The 18,927-nt window shown below is 41.7% G+C and overlaps 1 protein-coding gene across 11 annotated transcripts in view; it reads left to right on the top strand.

Annotated features, from left to right (window-relative positions):
- Window positions 1-12,688, top strand: part of PTPRM (protein tyrosine phosphatase receptor type M) — a 481,345-nt gene extending 468,657 nt beyond the window's left edge. For all 11 annotated transcript variants that reach the window (XM_063326582.1, XM_063326581.1, XM_063326579.1 and 8 more), the window contains 4 exons: window positions 2,251-2,376; window positions 4,189-4,352; window positions 6,413-6,548; window positions 11,813-12,688. In XM_063326582.1, the coding sequence (XP_063182652.1) occupies window positions 2,251-2,376; window positions 4,189-4,352; window positions 6,413-6,548; window positions 11,813-11,866 (480 nt within the window). In that variant the 3' untranslated portion in view covers window positions 11,867-12,688. The remainder of the gene's footprint in view (window positions 1-2,250; window positions 2,377-4,188; window positions 4,353-6,412; window positions 6,549-11,812) is intronic.
- The last annotated feature ends 6,239 nt before the right edge of the window (window positions 12,689-18,927 follow it).

Below are 18,927 nucleotides of genomic sequence, written 5' to 3'. Positions count from 1 at the left end.
TACGATCAAGAATCTTTTTAGTTTTGTTGTGCATTGTTCATACCTAGAAAGAATGTTTCCTTCTATTTCTTTTTAACGTGAAGAATTTGTTTTTAAAACATACTAATCTTCCGTTTTGTCTTTCAAAGGAATGTGTAGGAATTCCACACACTGTTTTAAAGACTGAATTTTGATTCCAAGCCCTTAACTGTCTACAGGGAGAAAAACAGAAATGAAAGACAAAACTTTTATTCATGAGTCTAAGATTATTTTCTGACTGAATAAGGAAAGACTCAAGGGAGTCAGACTGTTAGGGACTGCTGAACAGAGTTTTTTTAATTTGTGGGCTGTGTTTTGAATTTACAATAGTGCATGGCTATTTCAAGCATTTATTAGCCTCACAGGCTTTTAAAAGCTATTGGGATATGCAGTTAATGCACCTGCCTCTGCAGTACGTTAAACCATTTCCCTCTAATGTGAGTAACAATCTTTTCATTAGGAATAAATCTCAAAACCCTCAGAGCAAATGGAAGTGGAGAAAGGGCAGAGCTTATTAAAAACACACATTACATTCAGATTTATTAATAATTACTGTTATCATTATTATTTATGTACATACGGAGTGTTTACAGTTCTGTTTAGATATTACAATTTATGTGGGTTGTTATGCTCTATTGGGAAATGAAATTCAACCCTTCACAGTGACTCTGACTTAAAGAGAGTCACTAGCATCACATGCATGCAAAATGCGCAGACCTAAATGCTTTTAGTTTCTTTAGAACTTGAAAGTCTTGACTTCCTAAAACAGCTCCAGCAAACAGCTCTGCTTATTATCATTCAAGCGTTTTTCAAAGATCTGTTAGAACAGCATTCCTATGTATTTGAAAGACGTGTACTAAACTGTACACATGTTAAATTATCAGAGCACTGGCACTTGCATTAGTTGGATGCATTATGTTTTGCTACCCTGTACACTAGCATATTTCATAATAAAAATTCGTGTAAGATTTAGACAATATTTGGAAAGCAATTTGCTCAGCAGACCAAATCTTGGGGGGTTTCAAATAAATGAAAATATATTTTCCTACTCGAAATATCTGTTTTTAACTTGTTAAAAGTGAACTTCTGCAAATCAGACCCTGTTCTCTTTTTAATTGGTGTAGTAAATGATTATGTTTCCCTAAAATGTAGTCATCTCTAAACGGCTTTGTTGAGGAATAAATGTTACAAGAAATGCAAAACAACATCTGGAGTAAATGTGATTTGTCAGCTCAGCTCTGGATCACCGACAGCAATGCAGCAGAATGAAGACCACAGCTGTTTTACTGAATGAAATAAAGTTCCAAATATGACATCAATGCTTCTGCAAGCAAACAAAATTTCAGGAGTTCATACTTAATTTTGGTGAATGCTTGCAAAAGCTACATACTTGAACTACTGTAAATATCCCCGGAAAAAGAATCATTAGGGTTTTTATGGAAAAACATGGACAAGCAGAGTCTAGCTTGAAAAACCTCCCTGCAAAGTGTTGATTTAATCTATAACGTATTAACACAGATGATAATTGGTTCCTGGATTAAGCCATCGTGATATTATTAGATGCTAAAACTGTGCAAGATAATGGTAATGTTATGTTGTGATCTTCAGATACCTAGAAGTAATGTTTTCTGAGGACTAAAGAGAGCATAATTGGTATTTTCAGGTGGCATTCATACGATGAAATTGAGCCATTGATGAAAATTTAAAGCATTGCTGATATTACCAACATCGTCAGTCACTGCTGAAACAGATGTGAAAGTTAAGCCCTGAGTTTTGAGAATTGATGCACTCTTCAGAGCATTCTGATGTAGCTTGATTTATTACCAACTTTTTGGGAGGGTTGGAGGTATCAGGCCTCTGGTATTTAGGCTTCACACTGTCTCCGAGATACGGTAATATTTGACAGCGTCCCCCTGTCTTGTCATACGGTATTGCAGAATTGACGTTGAGTGGCAGAAATGTGTTACTCCAAATACCAGGGAATGGCGAGTACAGCGGCAAGTGATAGCATGTTCAGTTAAGGGAAAAGGCATTTGTTTAAACTTGTTCTGCACAACTAAAAGCAGAGTGCTTGAAACTGATGGAGGATGGTCCACCGTGTATTTTATAACAATGTTTTGTGAGAATGTCAGTAATGAATGTAGCACAAAGAAAAATCTAGAAAAGTATATTGAGGCACCATGAAATTCAAAGTGATTAACTGTGCTTTTTTGTGTTTGTTGTCTTCTATAGCTGTGTCCTCAGTACTGGCCAGAAAATGGAGTACACCGACACGGTCCTATTCAGGTGGAGTTCGTATCAGCTGATTTAGAAGAAGACATAATCAGCCGGATATTCCGAATTTATAATGCAGCCAGGGTAAGGACGTTATTTGCAAAACAATTCTGTCTCAGTAGATGAGTTGGCTCTATTCAAGTCACAAAAAAAATGAAAGTTAAACTCACATAAAACCATTCTCATTTTTCAGCTTATTTTTTTCAGAGCAACGGTGCAATACTGAGTCACACCATGATCAATGAGAAAAAAGCCTTCTTTGTGTAATTAAAGTGAAAAATATTTTAATGCCTATCTCAGCTGTGTTAAATGCAAATGAAATAAATGCAGTATTCAGATCAGTAGCCCAGAAATGCCAAAATCAGTGCTGTTTTCAACAGTTTGATATTAGCCATTTTGCATTTTTGTATCTTGTGTCACGTGAAGAGAGCTGCGCGCCAATACTAGGCATGTTTTCCAATACCAGTCCCAGGCTTTTAGTGAAGATCTTGTCCCACTAATCACACTTCGTAATATATGTAATGACTTCAGAAGGACAAGTACGTTCTCATAGCCGGCTTTTATGCTCCTGTAAAGTTGACAGAAGACTAAAAGAGGCATGTCTTTCAAGCTGAGTGGAAATAAGATCCCACCACAGACCAGGCACCTCTCCCCATCCAGATGAGGAGAGCCTTGCAATGGACTGGTGTTGATCACTGAAGAGCCATAGCTAGCAACGAGCAGTATTCCCTACTGAGAAAAGATGGGAACTGCCCTGAGATCTGGTAGCTCTCAGGACAGTGAGAGAAAGGCCCCCAGAACACACACAAAAACATCCGAATATCCAAACAGGGAAGCTGATTGTAAGCTTCAAGATATTTCTTTTAATACTAAGAAGGCCTTGCGTTCACAGTAAATGTGGCAACATAAAGACACGATCCCCAGCCGCATTAATGTGAGCTTTAACAGGCACTGGGTCTGGCTGATGTGCTTGGGGAAGAGGGGCCGTCAGCTGAAAGAAACTGGCCAGAAAATCAGTAGATTCCAAATTTTGACATAAAGCAGACAAAACCCATGGAAGAACATACCTAATGCTGCATCCGCTTTGGTTTATTCCCTCATCTTGTTAATCTTACATGCTCTCTATTACCTTTTACTCTAGAGAAAAAATTGTAATGTCAACATTTCTGTGTGTTGCTCATTTTCAAAGTGGCACTAAAATGCCCTCACTTTGCACAGAAGTGAAAGCGGCAAATCCTAGACTACAAAAACAGTTTTCATGTGTGTTTATTATGCCCTTTTCAAAGGACTGTAATTTTCTGCCACTAACGCTTGTCCTATGCTCCTTTTTTATTTTAAATCACCATAAAGCAACTGTACAGTAACGTTTCACTAGAGGGGTTCTGACTGCTGCAGTAGCACACAATAAAATAAAATGGAGTTAGATTTTTTTTATAAGCCAGGAAAATCTGAGGGCTTCCTTTGGTTTTCTAAATGTTTCCTGCTTCAAACTATCTTGAGAGGTTTTGACCTTTCTTATAAAAAAAAAGGCAGAAGCACACAAATATTCTTCAAAATGCTGAAGTATATGAAAAAAGAAGGCGTATAATTGAAGTTGTGCTGCAGCTCCTTTGTTACCAAGTTCCTGCTATGATGTTAATCAATTATTTGCTTGATCCTGCAGCTGTACCATTGCTCTATTCTAGTCTATTTGTATAGCACTCTGTTTAAAACCTCTTGTTGTAATAACTCTGTTGGAAATTAAGAGTCATAACTCCTCAAGGGCAGTTGAAATTACATTAGTAGTTTGTCAGCGGTGATCTGCTTGAACAACTTTCCTCACTGATGCGGATATCTAAGTTGTGTGCCAAAAAAAAATGCAGTTGTTTTTCCTGCTTGTTGTCTGAACCTCTACAGCCCCAAGACGGCTACCGGATGGTGCAGCAGTTCCAGTTCCTGGGATGGCCCATGTATAGAGACACTCCAGTTTCTAAACGCTCCTTCTTGAAGCTCATTCGCCAAGTGGAGAAGTGGCAGGAAGAATATAACGGGGGAGAGGGACGCACAGTTGTACATTGCTTGTAAGTACTGGAAACAGAAGAGAGAAAATAAAGGAATACTGTTACAGAATTTGTGCCAGGTTTTAAAAGACTTGTGAGGAGGTATCTGTCCTCATCTGGAACTGAATAAATAATACGGCTGCTCATTTAAAAGCTTTGAACATAGGAGGAATTGTGTACTTTTTTGATGTAGATTCATGAGTTTCCTTCTCTGTCCCTTGGTAGACCCCTGTGAAAGGATGATGGGTACAAGTTAATTCTATTTTATATAAAGATGTTCTTTTGCAAATGGAAAAGGTGCATATTTATTCAGAGTAAATCAAAACTGTACCTTCAGAACAATGTACCTTTTGTTTCTACAGATAAGGACTGTAGAAATGAGTAGCATTGAAGGGGTGATTCCAGACGTACAGCACAGAAGTAAAAGTAGCCCGATAGACCAGTTACAATGATCCTTTAATTGCCTTACCTTTCTCTAATAATGGTATATATTTTGGTCCTCCTGTGGTCTTTGTGCTCCACTGGTGCAGACTCTCATCCCCTCTGCTGCCATCCTCCTTTTGATATGGCTTAATACTTGTACGTGCTGTTTCCCTCAGCAGTAGCTGATCTTTTGAGACGGAGTCTTCAGTGCTTGAAGTTGTATCCATCTTCCTCTCGACATCTGCTTAAAGATGCTGCTATGATGGAGAAGGGACATGCTGATGGAAAAACCACACACTAATGCACTTTCAAAAGTTGGGACCCAATGTTAGAACGATGCAGGAAAATCTAAGGGTGTATTAATAATTCCCACTATCACTGACCTTGAACAAGTCATTGCTCTTCAGTTTCCCCATCTGTAGAATGGGGATAATAATACTTTTATCAAAGGAGCATTGTGCAGTGTGATTAATTAATGTTTTGAGATCTTTAGCTGAAAAGACCCTTTTGAAGTGTAAATTACTGTTATCTCTGAGGTGGCTGATGATATTAAATAGTTGTACAACATCACACATGCGTCACTTCCAGGCAGTAAAGAAAGAAAAAGCTCTAATATAATCCTTTTAAATGACTTTATTTTAATTAAAATTCTCAAAGAGTCCCACAATATCAGGCAATGTTTTGGCAGCAGAGAGCATTCTTTTCATACTGCCTGGATGTGACAGATGTGCGACGTTGTAGCTTCCTTTGAAAATCAACCATTTGCGAAGCTGGTTTGAAAGACCCGCTACCTAACTAGTCTGCACTCTGGTAATTATTAAGGTTTATTATTTTCGGTGAAGCGCAGCCTAAAGATTCTGATTAGAATAGCTGTAGAAATAATAGGGCTTCCAGAAAGAAAGAGATTCTCTCAAAGATTAAAAATAACCGGGGATAGAGTATTATTAAATACTGTATTTGATCATGCGTATGAACACTTGTGCCTGGCTTCTTTGTTAGCAAGTCACTTCGGGTTCTCATCCTCTGATGCTGTGGGTGGAGGGGGAAATACGTGCGCTTCTAAAAGTAGTCATCGCCAGGCAGCCGGCCCCTCTGCCTGCTGCCAGGGGCTGAGCCCATCAGCCGGGGCAAGATCGCAGCACCACCTAGTGCCATGCTAAAGGTGGAGCCACCAGAAGAGCTCCTGCAAAAGAGACTTCGGACGCTTTTGCTGTTCCTCCGAAACACCTTTGGGCACCAGGATCTGGAATAAAAGAGCTTAGAGATCCGCTTTCTCTATAGCATTTCCAGCACTGATGTTCATTGTGCATTTACAGTGCAAAGGGGTGTTGAGATGAATCTAAAAGTACCTTGTCCTTATTTTAGCATCCTCTTTGTGCTGTCTCAGGTGTTCATTGAAGGATGGTGCAAAACTCAGCCGTTCAATTCCCTCCAGGCTTTCAGCCTGCTGATTTCTGAATCATTGCTTTGAGATCATTCGGCCCATTAATTCCAATTAAAAATCGTGTTCTGCCTAGAGTTCAGCAGCCTTCAGAGGCAATAATGTTCTGTGGTTTCTCCCTGCTGGAACTCATACCTTGTGTAGCCATCCCTGGTGCTGTATGAACTTGTAACATAGAGTCAATTGTAACTGAGCCATTTTGTCCTTTTTATTGTAGGAATGGAGGTGGCCGCAGTGGGACATTTTGTGCAATCAGTATTGTTTGTGAAATGCTTCAACATCAGAGGGCTGTTGACGTATTCCATGCTGTGAAGACACTGAGGAATAATAAGCCTAACATGGTGGACCTTCTGGTATGAGCTTTTTAACTGCACCACTAAATGGAAAATGTTCCTTTTTCTCAGAAGACTCAGTAAGATTTCCAAGATTTGCAGTGGGAGTTGTTCACAAAGCAAGCAAGTCATTTTCAAAGGGGATAATGAAGTCACTTCACTTGTAAGAGTATTTTTACACTGCTTTCTTCCCAAGGAGACTTTGTCTCTGTTCATTTGAATTTTTTAAGAGTTTTAAACTTTCAGCCGAACATCCTTATTAATTTTCTTTTCTAGCAGGCTGAGCCAAGTGGAGAGCAGCCCTTGCATGGTAGAAATAATAGTTATGTAAAATGAAATGCCAGATTTTCAAATTATATATTTTATAAATAGCTTAATCGCCTAATATTTATCAAAGCCATGAATTTCAGTTTGACATCCAGAATATTGCATTTAATTATGGTTGCTCTATCTCATAGAAAGATTAAAGAAGTTCAGAAACAAGGGGCCATGTGCAATTATTTTCCTAGAGAGTGTTTTATGAGCTTTCTTTTTAAATGGAGAATTGCTGAAGTGCCAGCTGCTATGCCACAAGAGCTGCAGAACAGCTTAAACCAGCAGGTTCTTACACTCCAGCGTGTAGTTCTGTACTTGGAGATGGGTGTAGCGCGATACCCTATTCTGAAGCCTGGGCTATAAAAGACATTGTTTTACAACATCCTGCTGTAGAGGTGTCTGCTTGAGAGGCAGCTGTATTCCATTTAGCATCATAGGTGGGAGGAAGCAGCATTTGGGCAGCTTCAGGGATGCTAAACTAATATGAGCTGACTTGGGGTCATATTTCAGCATCTTTTCTACAGAGTGCCCACGGTGAGGCAAGAGGCTTCCCACCGAGCTGGTCAAGTGTCTTGTAATTTTAGGAGAGATCCCCCTCTCTCAGACGAGCTGCCAAAATCGGGGTGTGCAGAAAGCAGGAATTTCCGTTGGGAGGCTTTCAGGTCCTGTTGTAGGTGGATAGGGCCATCCGCTTTTCCACCACACATATCACTGCGCCTCATCGGTCCCACGGAAGAACGTCTCCCATCACATCCTCCATTGCAGTCGTCTCATCTATCTTACCTGTGAAATCCCAGATTTCACAGCCTTGCTCTGGCCAGGCTCATGGAAAAAAGCCAGATGTTACCAGCTGTGCGAAGCGAGGAGGGAGTTTAGAAGCAGCACCACAGGGCCGTGAGCCAGCAATGTGGAACTATGAATCTTGTATCAGTGAGAACTATCAAGCTTTTGCAGTGGTGGGAGGGAGCAGCTTATTTGGCTCCTCTTCCTCTAGTTTATATTTTCAGGAGGAGAATCATCATGCTGGGAACCATACTTTTTTATTTCCTAGATATTAAGAAAAATGTCCTACTTCTTCATTCAGAGAGTATAGTTTGGATAGAGACTTGGCAGGCCTGCTGTTCTCCGTTCTCCCAGAGTTTAAGTCCACAGAACACACTGATCTCTTATTCATTTATTTTATAGAAATAAAAAGAAAATTACCAGTGTGAAGATGTACAGTCGAAGAAAATGCTCTCTATAAATTCCCGTTTGTGACAGTTCTCCAGGTATAGATTTGTCAGGCAGCTGTCTCCATTTTTCAGCAGAGATTTTTTTTTTTTAATCAAAAACTAAATGTACTATTTTAGAATATAAAAATAGCTTTTAGCAAATTGAGGATGGTATTGAGAATGTCTGGACAGCACTGAGAGGCCTTGTAAGGCCTTTTCATTAGGAGATGTCAAAGCAGTTGTGAAGGAGATCAGTATTGTTTTCCTTACTGTACAGACAGAGGAACGAAGGCAGGGGACAGTAAGGATTTTTTCCCATTATCACGTAATTGACTGACAAAGCAAAGTTAGAACCACATCTCTTCAGTCTTGGTCTGCTGCTTTGTAGGAACAAATATTTGAATTAGCAAGGTTTCAGTTTCCGTGTAGATTGTTTCATGGTAAAAGGGAGTCAGGACAATTGAGTTCTTTTCCTGATCCTGTTACTGACTTTATCCTTCGTGATCTGTCTTTGCCTCAGTTTCCACATCTGAAAAACGAGAACAATAATATTCACCTACCTTTGTAAAATTCTGTGGTAAAAGATGAAATGCTCAGAATAATAACAGTATTTCACCAAAATAGTTTCAAGACTGCTTTATCAATACCTGGTATGCACTTTCCGACTAGATGAAGGGAAATCTTTATGGTCCATACTTAGAGATTCATCTCTTAATTTCATTGAAGCCTCTGCTTTCCTGCAAGTGTAAAAATCTGAATGCTGCATCCATACAATATGGAAAATCTATGAAATTATTCAGCCGTCGTGCAAAGGTAACACATGGTATTACAAAATGTCTGTTACAGAATGCCTAAAGCATTTTGTGATAAATGTTATTGCACCTACCAGTAGATGTCCTAGAAAAAATAAATAAATATACCTCTCTGAAGCTAGCTAACATAAAGACACTTTTAAGATTCACCATCGAGTGAATAATAAAAATGTACAGAGGACACACATGAGTGAACACAGTGGGAAATAATACGTGTCTACTCTTTAAGACAGGTATTGAGTTTACTAAAAATGACAGTTATTCTGCTGGATCAGTAAATCAGCATAAAACGAGCATGGAAAAACGGAAATGGATGAGTGGCTGATCTCGTGTTTTGATCTGTTATGTAGTTATAGAATAATTTTCATTTATTTAGAAACATATATGCAATAAAAGCAGAAAAGGAATAATTTGCCTAATACTGCTTTCTTTCCTTTCTTCTTTTTTGTTCTTTTCTCATTCTGAAGAAGACACAAGCAGTTTATGGAACCCTGCAGGATCTTAAAACCTCACATACAACTCATTCATCACTTAGGTGATACGTACACCTAAGATTTGTTTTCTTTCGAAGTGACAGCTCTCAACAAAAGAACATAAAAATTGTCCATGCATGTTAATGGCTTTGATTGTTGTAGTATTATTTGGTCTCTTACACGTTAAGGTGGACTCTCTTTTCAGATAAAATGTGACCCAAAATCCCAAGTACAGGCCCAATGAGTTAATCCTGTAAAATGTTTGCTTCAGTGAAAAGGAGAATATATCTGAAGTGTACTTATAATCTTCCTACTTGTGATGTTAGGAAGGTGAAGGCTGAGTGCCATTACTCAGTTAACTCTGTTGTTGTTCCTACACAATAGTACCTGATTAGTTATCTTTTATTAATTGGTTAAATTGCATAAGAGAAAGAGGCATTTCAGTGGCAGAAATAGTCATTAAAATGACAGGTATTTCCCAACTGAATTTTTAGAAGCCAGAGCCCTTGGATTCAGGGAACCTGCACCTACTATTTCTTTTGGCTTTTTTGTTTCATTTAAATGTTTGTAGTATTGCTAAATATTGCAAGTAGCAAGAATGACAACAGAAGAGGGATATGTGTGCACACACAAAACTGTGAAGTCATCAGTGACAGCATCATTTAAAATCATAGAATCAAAGAATCGTGTTGGTTGGAAGAGGACTTCAAGATCAGCAAGTCCAACCGTCAACCTAACACTGCCACGTTACCACTAAACCATGTCCCTTAGCACCACATCTACACGTCTTTTAAATACCTCCAGAGATGGGGACTCAGCCACTTCCCTGGGCAGCCTGTTCCAATGCTTGACAACCCTTTTGGTGAAGAAAATTTTTCCTACTATCCAATCCAAATATCCCCTGGTGCAACTTGAGGCCATTGCCTCTTGTCATGTCACTGCTTACTTGGGAGAAGAGACCGACCCCCACCTGGCTACAGCCTCCTTTCAGGTAGTTGTAGAGAGCGATAAGGTCTCCCCTCAGCCTCCTTTTCTCCAGGCTAAACAACCCCAGCTCCCTCAGCCGCTCGTCATAAGGCTTGTGCTCCAGATCCCTCACCAGCTTTGTTGACCTTCTCTGCACACGTGTCAGCAACTTAATATCTTTTTTGTGGTGAGGGCCCCAAAACTGGACACCGTACTCAAGGTGTGGCCTCACCAGTGCTGAGTACAGGGGGACCATCACTTCCCTAGTCTTGCTGGCCACACTATTTCTGGTATAAGCCAGGATGCTGTTGGCCTTCTTGGCCACCTGGGCACACTGATGGCTCATATTCAGCTGGCTGTTGACCAACGCGCCCAGGGCTTTTCCCACCATATAGCTCTCCAGCCACTCTTCCCCAAGCCTGTAGCGCTACATGGGGTTGTTGTGACCCAAGTGCAGAACCCGGCACTTGGCCTTGTTGAACCTCATACCATTGGCCTCAGCCCATCGATCCATCCTGTCCAGATCCCTCTGCAGAGCCTTCCTACTCTCAAGCAGATCAACACTCCCGCCCAACTTGGTGTCATCTGCAAACTTACTGAGGGTGCACTCAATCCCCTTGTCCAGATCATTGATAAAGGTAGTAAACAGAACTGGCCCCAGGTTATCACAGTTGCACAGTGGGTGAGGGTCAGTCAAAAGCACTGGCCTCTATGTACTGCTGAAGATATGAAGGGGACAAAGTCATGGCCCTTCATCTCTGAAGGGTGCAGACAGGGTTTGCATGCCACAAGAAGGGGATTTTTCCCCTTTGGGGAATCAGTCCCGTTTCTGAACAGTTGCAAATAAAATCAGCAGGTCTGCATTTGAAGTACAGGGTTGGCACCTGAAAACTTGGCCTGGGTAACAGAAGAGCTGTTAAGAGCCTAACTTACGCATCACCATTAATTGCTAAATATTAATTGAAATGAATCCAATTAATTTAGCTCAAGCCTGATCTCACAGTGCCTATTGCACTGGAAGAGGACAGTATTTCAGCGTGGTTTTGGGCTGTGGATAGCAGAGGAACTGTAGGCAGCGCTTGCCCTGAAACGTAGCAAGTGTATGAACGACTTTAAAATAAAAGTTATGACCTGGGAAGTATTAGATACTGGGTCTATTTTAGTGATAAACATTTCCAGGGAGGAATTTCAATAACTCTAATTCTGGTAAAGCGCTACACGAGCATTTTGACAGATGACAGAAGGGTTGCAAGTCAATTTGCTTGCGTGTAGTCGATTTTTCTCATACAAGTGTATTGGAGCAGCTAAATACGCGTCTAATATGAGCAGTACCTGTGTCTATTGTCTGGTTAATATAAAGGTTTTCTTATCTGAATATAAATTGGATTTGCAGACTGGTTCCCATTGACAACAACTGATAGTAAATAATTTTAACAGAAGAGAAATATTGATCCCCTTAATTAAGTTCCTTCAATAACTGACTTTGTGGTTTTGTTTTGATTTTTCAGGATCAATACAAATTCTGCTACGAAGTGGCTTTGGAATACTTGAATTCTGGCTGATTGCATAAACAGCGCAGACAAAGTTCCTCCTTTCACCACCACAAACAAAGCAAGTCGCTTCATGATATCTGTGTAAATGAGACGAAGACTCCTCAGTGTTATGCTTATACTGCTTTGTATACTTGGCTCTTTTTAAGAGCCCGAAAAGGTGTTTATAAAACCGCTTGCACTGCCCGTTTTCCACTATAATGCCGCTGCTTGACACCCATATGAACGTACACCAAACCACATGGCAGTTGTTGAACACTGTATTCATACATAGCCATTGATGTGGTGAAGCAGCATAGTCCTCTGGTAAATAAGAGAGCACAATTATATTCTTATGAAGGAATTTGTACTTTTCTGTTATATTTCGTTGCCTGTGATTCTCAGTTATTGCCACAGCCTAGTGTACATTTCTGTTCTGTGGAGAATGCTGTCTGGCATTTTGATAACATATGATTTTAGTTATATTTGTATTCTAACACGTGCATAATAAATGAATCATATGTAGCTTATCGGAACTAATGGAAAGACATGTACCAAATCATGTTAACTTTGTTGAGTTGTAATTTCTATCCACTTTGTACCATTTCAGAGAGAGAATCTTGATAGAAATACAGGTAGAAAATGCAAAATACAGGATGCTCAGATTAATATATCCAAAGCTTTTTCATTTGTTTATATTGTAAATATTTTTTGATTTCATCAAATTATTTATTCATTAAAATGAATTTTTTTGTGAAGCACAGTGAGTGACAATCATTTTTATTAAGCCCTGGAAATGCTTACTGTATGATAGTGTAAACATTTGTTTACCTTGTATGGATTCTCAGCTCAATAAATAATTACATACATGATAAAATCTCGTTTAATTTGATATCTCTTGGCATCTGAGTGCCTTCAGCTAAGCCTCTTTTCCGATTAATTCTTGTAAATACTGAGCTGCCTCCCGAGCGTGTTTATTGTGTGATCCAGTGTTGATCCAGCCAATAGCAAGGTGTGCCATGCCAATAGATAAAGTGGTGAATTGTATGTTTAAAGATGCACATGCACAAAGGCAGAACCTGAAAATCGCCCTGCTGCGCGAAGAAGAGATGATGCCGGGCTTGCAGTGCTCAGTCTTGTCACGGCATTCCTCTGCAGCCCAGTCGCTCTGTGTCTGCTGCCGCGAAAGGGCTGAGGGTGCCTTTGTTCGTGGGAAGAATGACTGCTGTGAGGGGGACGTAATTCCCCGTGTTAAAGGTACCAGTACTGGAATTATTGGGAGGGGTTAAAAAGTGAGTAAAACTACCCTGCTAGTAGGGCCGTTACCAGTTCTGCCAGTCGACAGGTTTACACCATTAAAGCTCTTGCCTATCCTGAGAATGGCTGCACTGCACTTCCATGGTGTTTGGATGGTTCCTCTTTCTCCCAAGCACTCTTGACCAGTGTTTGACCAGGCTGGGACTTGCCTCATGTTCATGGATGTAGGAGGCGCCGCAGAGAAGCAGCAAGAAAGGGGAAAGAGCCGGCAAGGGTTTGCCGCACCATCCGCTGGAACTGCAGATCTGTCTCTCGCCCAGCAACATCAAAGAGACATTGCAGATGGAGCAACTCTGCCCAGTAATGAAGCCTTCCAAATATACGTGGAAACCCAATGCAAGAAAGCAGCAAACAGCACAGCGTTCCAGTTCTTAAAAAGATCCTTTTAATGTGCTAGCCATCTGGGATGGGGACAGTAGCTATTTAAATGTATTAAACTGTTTTGAGAGCCTCTAAATCCAAGAGATCCAGCTTGCATATAATGACTCACAGCTTGTCAACTTCCAGTTCAAAACCACTGCAAAATTCAGATATGAAGACAGGAGGATAGGTTTCCTCTGCAGCTGGAAAGCATCTCTTTTAAAATTGTTTTAAAATGTAGCTGGCAGGTACCGGCCGTTGCTATAAATTGCACAGAGGTACTGAAGAACTTAGGGAAAACAACCCCAGCCTTGAGAAGAATGATGGTCCTTGGATAAACCCTGTAGCACTTCAGCCTGTAGTAGAAAACACTCTGATTCACTTGGAAACCCTACTGTTAGGAAACAAAACCCAAACCTCTAACATCAGTTCCTCACAAGAGGACAGAGCAGGTATCCCAGCCAAGCATGTGTAGTAATCGTGGGACACTAAATACCTGGTTTCCACCACCCGTTTATTGAGACATGCACATATGTGTCTGATGTTTTGTGATAGTTCGAAGAAGTGTGATGGCTAAGTGTGCGAAGGAACCCTGGGACGGAAGATGACACAGGCAATGTGATCCCAAATGTGAATGAGATTTATTGAAATGCAGCAAGAATCATGGCAATCTCTCCCAAGGAGAGAGGCTGCCAGCGTCTGCCAGACATTGTTTCAGCTGCTGTACTCTTGCAGACGTACTTTGCACATGTAGGTCTTGGAGGATGAAGCCGGGGGAGATAAGAGGAGGAGAGGGTTCTGCAGTGTTCCTTATTGTTTTACTGTTGATATGACTTTTTTTTTTTTTGTTCTTCTGACATAGATATAGTCAAACCCGTGTTACTGAGTCTGTGTGATGTTGACCCGAAAGGCAGTCTGTGAACTACAATGTCTTAAAACTGGAGCCAGTTAAAGAAAGCACAGCAAGATGCTTTGTGTCCTCACTCTCATACTTCAGGTATCAATCAATACAAATGATAGAGAAATCCAGGCTTAGTTAAAACAATATTTTGTCAAGAAGAAAAAACAGAGGAGAACTTCAAGGAGACAGGAGTAGAGAAAACATAAGGAATCAGAAAGGAGCAGAAAGAGGAGATGAACGTGGAGGGCAGGTATTTAAGAAGCAGCGCGGAGCTTGGGAAAGTTGCCTGGAGGGTGGCATTTTAGAGGAGGCAATGGAAAGAAAACAGCAGTGACAGCCATTTTAAGTCTTCACAAACCAGCCTCCCTTTGCAGAAGTTACATGATTACAAGCCCAGTACAGCTGCAGGATTTACGGAGACATCGGTCCTAGTTTGGGAGGAACAGAGAAATGGATGTTTTCTTCAATCCCCAGTATATAGGAGGTACATAAATGAATAGGGAGACACTGTAAATGGTTAGCTATATGTATCACCCAATTCATCACCTGTCCGTGACTTGAGGTAGATGATTTTTGCTAAGCTCTTCTGAAAGAGCAGCAACGGGGATGGGGAGAGAGGTGATCACATGCAGGTATCTGTATCTTTTTAACAGCAATGCTCCCGACAGATTTCTGGGCTTCTTTATCAGCAAAATGAGTCTATCACTAGCAGGGTAGCTTCACAGTGTACTAACCCAAAGCTTAAGGACTACATAAAGCAAGATTAAAAAAATAAAGCATAGAAAATGCAACTGGTGTTAAAATACAAAACCTTCCCACCCGGCTGTACGCTGTGTGGCTCAAAAGGGTCTCTGTGCACCAAGACCTGATTTGAAGGTGCTATGCAGCATGAAGACCACCTTCATTTTGGATTTCTCCTTCAGCTGGTTAGGACTCATCTTTAATATATCCGAAATGATTGGTTCTCATTTCACTGTGTGCGGGTGTTCCCCCAGGTGTGACTGCTTCCTGTATATGCCCGTGCTCAGTCAACACTGGCCCTTTATAACGTGTGGCAAGGAGGCAAATAGATTTTTTTCTTCTCCGAGATGTAGCAATGCAGATGAGTTGACACTTCCAGCAGCAGCTATTCCAGGCAGCTTCCTTTGGGGAGGCCTGGAGAGGCTGTCATTGTCGCAGCAAACCTAAAGCCCCTTGGCATTAGCCACTCCACTCACAGCAGGATCAGCCCCTGGGTCTCCTTTCCCTTGTGGTTGTTTTGTGTTTTCCCCCCGCAAATCAAGGATGACTGAAGGAAAGTAAGTGATTTCAAAGTTTACTTGAGGTTTTACAGCCTCGTTAGTTTTCTGATTCAAAGGTAATTCGGTTGCTCTGCCTCCCAGAGTAACTTCTCCAAGCAGTTGTGCATCTGCCTTCAGAAGCAGCGAGGTATGTAGGCAGACCACTGTAACAGAATGATTCGCCATATCATTTTATATTTATTGTTGGTTTTACACTTATTTTATCAACTTGGAGCCTCGGACTACAAAATCTCATGCAGCCCGTATCTGATGACAGACACTTGGCTTTATTAAAAGAAAAATTAAATTAGGAGTAGAAGAAAAATGTACAGCTTAGTTCTGCTGTTTGGCGCTTGTTAAGGAAGCCAAAGACCAGTGTAATTTTGGGGGCAGGGTACCAGTAAAACCCAACAGACCATGTGAAAATAAAGCCATTTCTATTGGAGCCCGTTTGTTTGTTTGTTTTTCATAGCCTAGACCTTGTCTATACGGTGAAACTATAAGCTGATGGGTCCGTTTGTATTGCCTCAGCCATTCACAGGCTCTGCCTGTGGGAGCTTCCCGCATGATGCTGGCACGAGGTGACTTGCTCCGCTCAGCTGCCGGCGCTCACCTTCAGCGTCCTAACCCCCTTCAATGAAGGAACCTTTCCAAAGCCTTGGCAACCTTTCGCAAACTGCAATAAACAGCAACAGCAAAATGCTTTCCTCACCCCTGCTGGGTACTTCCAAGCAGACTTTGCTGTGGACGGCTGCAAAGGCAGCTCCTGTGCTGGTCATTTCCCCAGACTCACCTTGTCTCCTGCTTTAAGCCTGAAACCCAACACCTGCCACCCCCACCTCCTCCAGTCCATCTCACCAGCTCCTCAGCCACTCTCAGGATAAGGCTGTCGCATCTCTTTGGCCCAGCCCAGCCAGGCAGAGCAGCAGAGCTGCTGGGCTACACTGCTTTCAGGTCTGTATCTCCCATCCGAGCCTCCAAGGGCTCTCTTGGAAGATGCATTGCGCTCTGGTGGCATGGTTCTGCCTTTCAGCCCAGGATCACGTATAACCTGCCCCCTGAGCCTCCACCCTGCTTCCCTCCCAGCCCTGTCACCGCGGCGCATGATACTCTTTCTGGGTAATATGACTTTAGATGATAGGTGCAAAGCAGATGTGAGGCTGGAAGAAGTTGGGGTCTACATGTGATTTTTTTGTTACTATTGTTGGTAGAACTTTGATGCCCAAAAGAACAGAAAAGGTGGGCTTTGACAATGAGGAGTAAGAGCGGTGCTTGCTGTAGCTTGTCTTAAGGGAACGTGTCAGAGGAGATTAATATCTCATGTTCACTGACAGTCTTTCCAAGCAGTAGTATTTTTACTCCTGTAACTCTTCTATTGATGTGTTTTCAGTAGCAGCTAGAAGACTTTTAATTGTATGTCTACAGTCGTGATATTTCTAGTAATTGGTTTTTTTATGAAGACGTGCTCGGGGGCCACAATTAAAGCATGAGTCTCATTCACGCTAGACATACATTAATAGGGTTGCCAGGCCTGACTAAATGCAATCAAAACTCCTAGTCCTACAAACATTTACATTAATATCCTCTTGTCTAGTCCGGCTTGTGCAAAAACATCAATCCGACTCTCACACACATTTTACATCTGACCTTATCATCCTTGTACATGTCATGTCGTGATGCTGTTCTGGGTCTGGCTGGGATGAAGTTAATTTTCTTTGTAGCAGCCCGTATGGTGCTGTGTTTTGGATTTGTGACTAAAACCAGTGTTGATACCACACCAACACTTTAGCTATTGCTGATCAGTGCTTGCGCAGCACCAAGGCCTCCTCTGTTTCTCACTCTGCCTCCGCCCCAGCGAGTAGGCTGGGGCTGGTCAAGAAGTTGGGAGGGAACACAGCGGGGACAGCTGAGCTCAACTGACCAAAGAAGGGATATTCCATACCATACAACATCAGACTTGGTAACAAAATGGGGGCTGATGAGGAGGATGCAATTTCTAGGAGACTGGCTGGGCTTTGGTCTCCTTGTGGGAGGTGGTGGGTGAATGAATGCCTTTGCATTGATTTTTAGGGGGGGCAGGGGGGGATGTCCCCTCTCTTCTTCCTCTTTCCTTTGCTTATTAAACTATCTTTATCTCAGCCCACGACTTTCCATGCTTTTGCTCTTCCTCTTCTCTCCCCGTCCCACCAGGGTGAAGGGAGTGTGCAGGTGGCAACACTTGGCTGCTGGCTGGGGTCAGCCCACCACAGGTGGCATAGAAGTGTTTGTAGGACTAAGGTCGACAGCCGTCAGTGAACGTTATGCTTCAACAAAAAGTTTAAAATATGAGCTTCCTTGATATAAAATTAATAGGATTGCTTAGGTGCTTAAAGTTAAGCACATGATGTATGTTATTAAAAGCACATTTTTTTTAAAATTAACCTAAGTAGACAGGTGCAGATTGACCCACTCACTGAAAGTGATAAAAACATGGAATTGAATTGTGCGTGGCAGAAAATCTGGGAGAGATACTTGGTCTTCTCTGTATCTGTACAGTATTCAGCCCATTTTAAGTGTTGTCTTTAACCAGCAGTTACTACAACAACAAAAGAAAACACAACCCAAACCCCGTGCTAGTGTTTTTGCTGTGCCATGAATGAACGTTACAGGTGCAGAGCCCTGCCTGAGAGCTTCCAGACCGGCACAACTGTAGGCGCTGTACAAGGAGATGCCATTTGACCTTGATGAGTTTCTGCCCCAGAAGACTTCAGATAACTCAGAAGGCAGAGCACTATGCTGGATCACGTACGTAGTACTCATATTACACATCGGGCTGGTAACTGCAGCCTCTGAAGAGACACTGGGATGTATCCAGTCCCATTATTATCTGTATTTCTAACCTTTGGAGGTTGAGCTGAAGGCACAGAGAACTAGCCCGCTAGTGTGTCCCCCTGAAGTTCTGATTTATATGGTGTATGACAATCAGCGTATAATATCAAGCCTTTTGGGGATGAAAAGTCTTGGCAGTGAAATATAGTTACTGCCTTCCCACATGAGAAGTGGGATGAAATTTGATGTTGGTCCTTGAAGACTTCATTATCTGCTCGTCTCTGTGTTCTCCAGTCTGCGCAGCGTGGTGAGGACGCGTGTGAAAGTCTCGCCCAGCCAGGCGTAAGGAGAGTGACCTTTGTTGGCCATGTACAGGAATTTAATCAATATTACACACCACATAAAACAAAATGTAGCTTTGCTGTTAC

Source organism: Chroicocephalus ridibundus, chromosome 2, assembly GCF_963924245.1.
Source record: "Chroicocephalus ridibundus chromosome 2, bChrRid1.1, whole genome shotgun sequence".
In the NCBI taxonomy this organism is placed as follows: Eukaryota; Metazoa; Chordata; class Aves; order Charadriiformes; family Laridae; genus Chroicocephalus; species Chroicocephalus ridibundus.
The sequence above is the reverse complement of the archived record's forward strand: the minus strand, read 5'-3'. Positions and strand labels throughout refer to the sequence as shown.